A 3,391-nucleotide genomic window follows, 5' to 3' on the forward strand; every position below is an offset into this window, starting at 1 on the left:
GGGATGTGGCTCAGTGCGAAGGCCCTGGATTCAGTCCTCAGAACAACAAAAAAAAAGCATATGTTAATGTCATCGCCTCTGGGGATAAGGCTGCGTTTTACCGGGGCTAACTACAGGTGGGCTGAAGATGCAGCTCAGGGGCAGAGCCCTAGCTTGGCTGCAAGGTTCCGTCCCCAGCACGGGTGATGACCAGAGAAGGACACCGCGTGGAAAAGGGGTTGTGGGGTGGGGGTCGGGGGAGCCGCTAGGAGGCGCGCACGAGGCCGTCGTCTTCCCGCTCTCAGCTCGCTGCCCCAGTGACCCCGCGCCGGCGACCGCGAGTAACCCCGCGCTGGGCGGCGCCCCCCCACCCCCGCCCTCCCTGACTCTCGCCTGCTCGCTCTCAGCCAATGGGAGGGCAGCACCGAGCGGCCGGACTCTCGCCCCCAGCGACGCCGCCCTCGGACGGTTAGGACCCAGAGTGCGGCCGGTCGCTGCGTGCCTTGGCCCTTTCCAATAGCAGCGGTCCCGGCTCCACGCCCCGCCCGCGCCGGGCGGGCCTCGTGTCATTATCGGCCCGAGTCACCTTTGCCTTACAAACGATCGGGCCCGCCCGCTTCCTACCTTGCCGCGCTAGGCCACGCCCTCGAGCCTCCCGACCAATCAGAGGCTAGGTCCGGCGGCCGGGGCGGGCCCGCGGCCAATGCGCACGCCGTGGGCGGGCCCCCGGCCGGAATTGGGGGTGAAGCTCCAGCGTCTTGCCCACAATCGGGGCGCTGGGAGCCGGGGGTCCCTGGGGGCCGCCCGCAGTTAAGATGGCGTCTGCGGCGGAGGGGGACATGGGGACAGCGGCGGAGCCGACCTGGTGGCTACCGCCAGGGCTGGAAGAGCTGAGCTTGAGCAAGTTGGCGACGTCCCTGGGCGCGTCGGAACAGGCGCTGCGGCTCATCATCTCCATCTTCCTTGGTAAGGACCCTCCTGCCTCGTCTGCCCCCTCCGGGGTCCCCGGGTAACCGAGAAGAGATGGAGACAGGACTTGACTTCCCCAGTAAGGTTGTGTGGGGCGCGGCGGTAAACCCCAAAAGACACCAACAGAAGTCCTGTCTCAAGTCTGGGGCTCTGTCCTCCGGACCTGTTTCCCCCTCGACCCGCTGTGCCCTCCGGTCCCTCTTTCGGTGCCCGCCTCCTTGTCATGCCGTGCTCCGCGGTGTCCCCATGACCTGTCTTTCATGTCGCTCTTGAGTTGCACTCGGGTTGACCATGTGTACTGTTAACAGCCCGGCATATGCGCTCTGTTATCGGCAGGGGCAGGCCCCTAACTTAGGGGTGCCCCACTAGCCCCATATTCCATGACGTGTCTATTTTGTGCACTGCCAGCTCCTGTTACACTTTCATCTCTTTCTGTGTCGTTTTTAATATTTCCTTCTTAAACCATATGGCTTTTTTTTATCTTTAGCCATTCCTGTCATTCACCCTGGAATATCATTTTAATACTGTGCTTGGGAAACAACTCACAATCCCTTTTAAAACTATCCATGCTGTTCCAAGTGATTATTACTGGTAAGGTTCAAAGGGTGTGCTGTGTATAAATTTATGGCACAACAAGCTGTATTATAACTGGTTTATGGGCTTCTTTTTTTTAAATGGCATCTGTACTCCATGGTTTTTAACGTGGCCTTTGAAGGCAAAAGAGTCAGACCCAGCCTAGCTGCTGCTCACAGATAGTGAGATCCTAGACAAGCAGTTAACTTTACCTAACTTGCTTTTCTTATCTACGAAATGAGGACAATAATTGATGTAAAGTCCTGTTGGAATGCTAGGGTTAAACTCATCAATGATAGGTCATTTGAGTGGTTGGAAGTTTTTAGGAAGGATGTAGAATTTTAGTTTAGAAAATCAAAGTTGGGAAAGAACTAAGTGAAAGGGAAAAGGAAAGAGGAATGGTACAAGAACAGAGATCTCAACCATAAAAAGTTTGAGATAAGGTTGGGCAGTTAAGGCAGGATTTAAATGCCAGAAGGAAGTTTGGAGTTGTCATCAGTGGAGATTCTGATACATAATAGCCTGAAGGGTGTCAACACAGTCTGCATAATGGGGAGGTTACTAATTCATATTTTAAATAGACTTGTCATTTACCTATTACATATCAAAGCAAGATGATCAACTTTTCTTCCAGATAAAGGTTGCCTTTCCCTTTCTTGAAGAATTGTAAGATTTTAGAGGTGAAGGGATCTTCAGTTGTGTGATTTGCTAAGCGTCACCCAGGCATAACCCAAATTTATGAGCATCCCATCTAGGTAGGAATCTATGTAGCACATCAGCTTTGAACTTCCTGCTCTTTGAACCTTGCTCTGACCCAGTTTTTGTTGGAATTGGTATCGTATCGGCAATGACAAGTGATTACATTCATTAGTCCAGAAGCCCACTGTGGATTTCTCACTGTAAACTGAGAACATAACACAAGGGTCAAGCTGTTAAATGGAACTAGGATTGGATTTAAGACTTCGCACTTGTCCTGTGGGTGCCTATATAATCAGATACTGCTTGTATACTCCTGGGTACTGTAATGGGACATGCTGCTCACTAGGAAAGTGTTTTCTCTGTACCTTACCGTTCTTCTATTACTACCCAACATCAAAGTAATAAATGCTCAATGTGCTCGTGCACATATATGTATGTGTACATATATATTTAAAACCTTACAGGAAATGGACTGGGGGTTTGGCTCAGTGACATAAGCCTGGCAAGTGTGAGGTTGTGAGTTTGATCCCCGGTATCAAAAAAAAAAAAACCACCAGGAAACATTTGCCCTACTTCTTAGTATTACTTATGATCCATTACATCTATTTCATGATTTCATTGTTTTGTTTTTTGGTTTGTTTTATTTTTTTGAGGCTTTTTTTGTTTTTGTTTTTTGAGGCTGCTTGGAACTCACGGTGATCCTCCTGCCTCAGCCTCCCAAGTGCTGGGATTACAGGTACCATCATGCCCTTCTATTTCATGACCTTTTGATTGATGAGTTACAAATGAAAATTTTAAAAATCCCGAGTTGGGGGGGGGGTACCAGAACTCAAATCCTGGGCCATGAATGCTAAGCATAGTCTGTACCACTGAGTTTCCTTCCCAGTCTGCTTATGACTTTTAATACCTAGAGGAAAGAGTAAGCTTATGTGGATCACTGTATTCGAGTATTTTCAACAGCCAGGCTTATCTATGAAGAGGATCAGTGAGTGCACATTTGCATTCAGCTGGAGAGCACAAGAAGTTTGGCAAGAAGGGTGCCAATGATACAGTTTGATATGATCCCTGGCGCTGGCAAATGCTGCTAGACACATCTCCCTTTCACCAACCTGAGCCTCATCTCTGCTTAACATAATTAATAACATGAATTGTTTCAAATAAATTTATTCAG

At 49.7% G+C, this 3,391-nt stretch overlaps 1 protein-coding gene and 1 long non-coding RNA gene across 2 annotated transcripts in view; both read left to right on the top strand.

Annotated features, from left to right (window-relative positions):
• The first annotated feature begins 709 nt into the window (after positions 1-709).
• The window catches only part of Lpcat3 (lysophosphatidylcholine acyltransferase 3), a 38,078-nt gene continuing 35,396 nt past the window's right edge, over positions 710-3,391 (top strand). Inside the window, exon 1 of the mRNA XM_003463235.5 lies at positions 710-945. Within this exon, the coding sequence (XP_003463283.1) occupies positions 795-945 (151 nt within the window). The 5' untranslated portion in view covers positions 710-794. The remainder of the gene's footprint in view (positions 946-3,391) is intronic.
• Positions 952-3,391, top strand: part of LOC134473456 (uncharacterized) — a 30,837-nt gene continuing 28,397 nt past the window's right edge. The window contains exon 1 of the long non-coding RNA XR_010043654.1: positions 952-2,956. This is a non-coding gene — a long non-coding RNA (uncharacterized LOC134473456). The remainder of the gene's footprint in view (positions 2,957-3,391) is intronic.

The sequence above is a fragment of the Cavia porcellus genome, unplaced genomic scaffold, assembly GCF_034190915.1.
Source record: "Cavia porcellus strain 051 isolate PalLab524CR breed Dunkin Hartley unplaced genomic scaffold, mCavPor4.1 scaffold_27, whole genome shotgun sequence".
NCBI classification, from domain to species: Eukaryota; Metazoa; Chordata; class Mammalia; order Rodentia; family Caviidae; genus Cavia; species Cavia porcellus.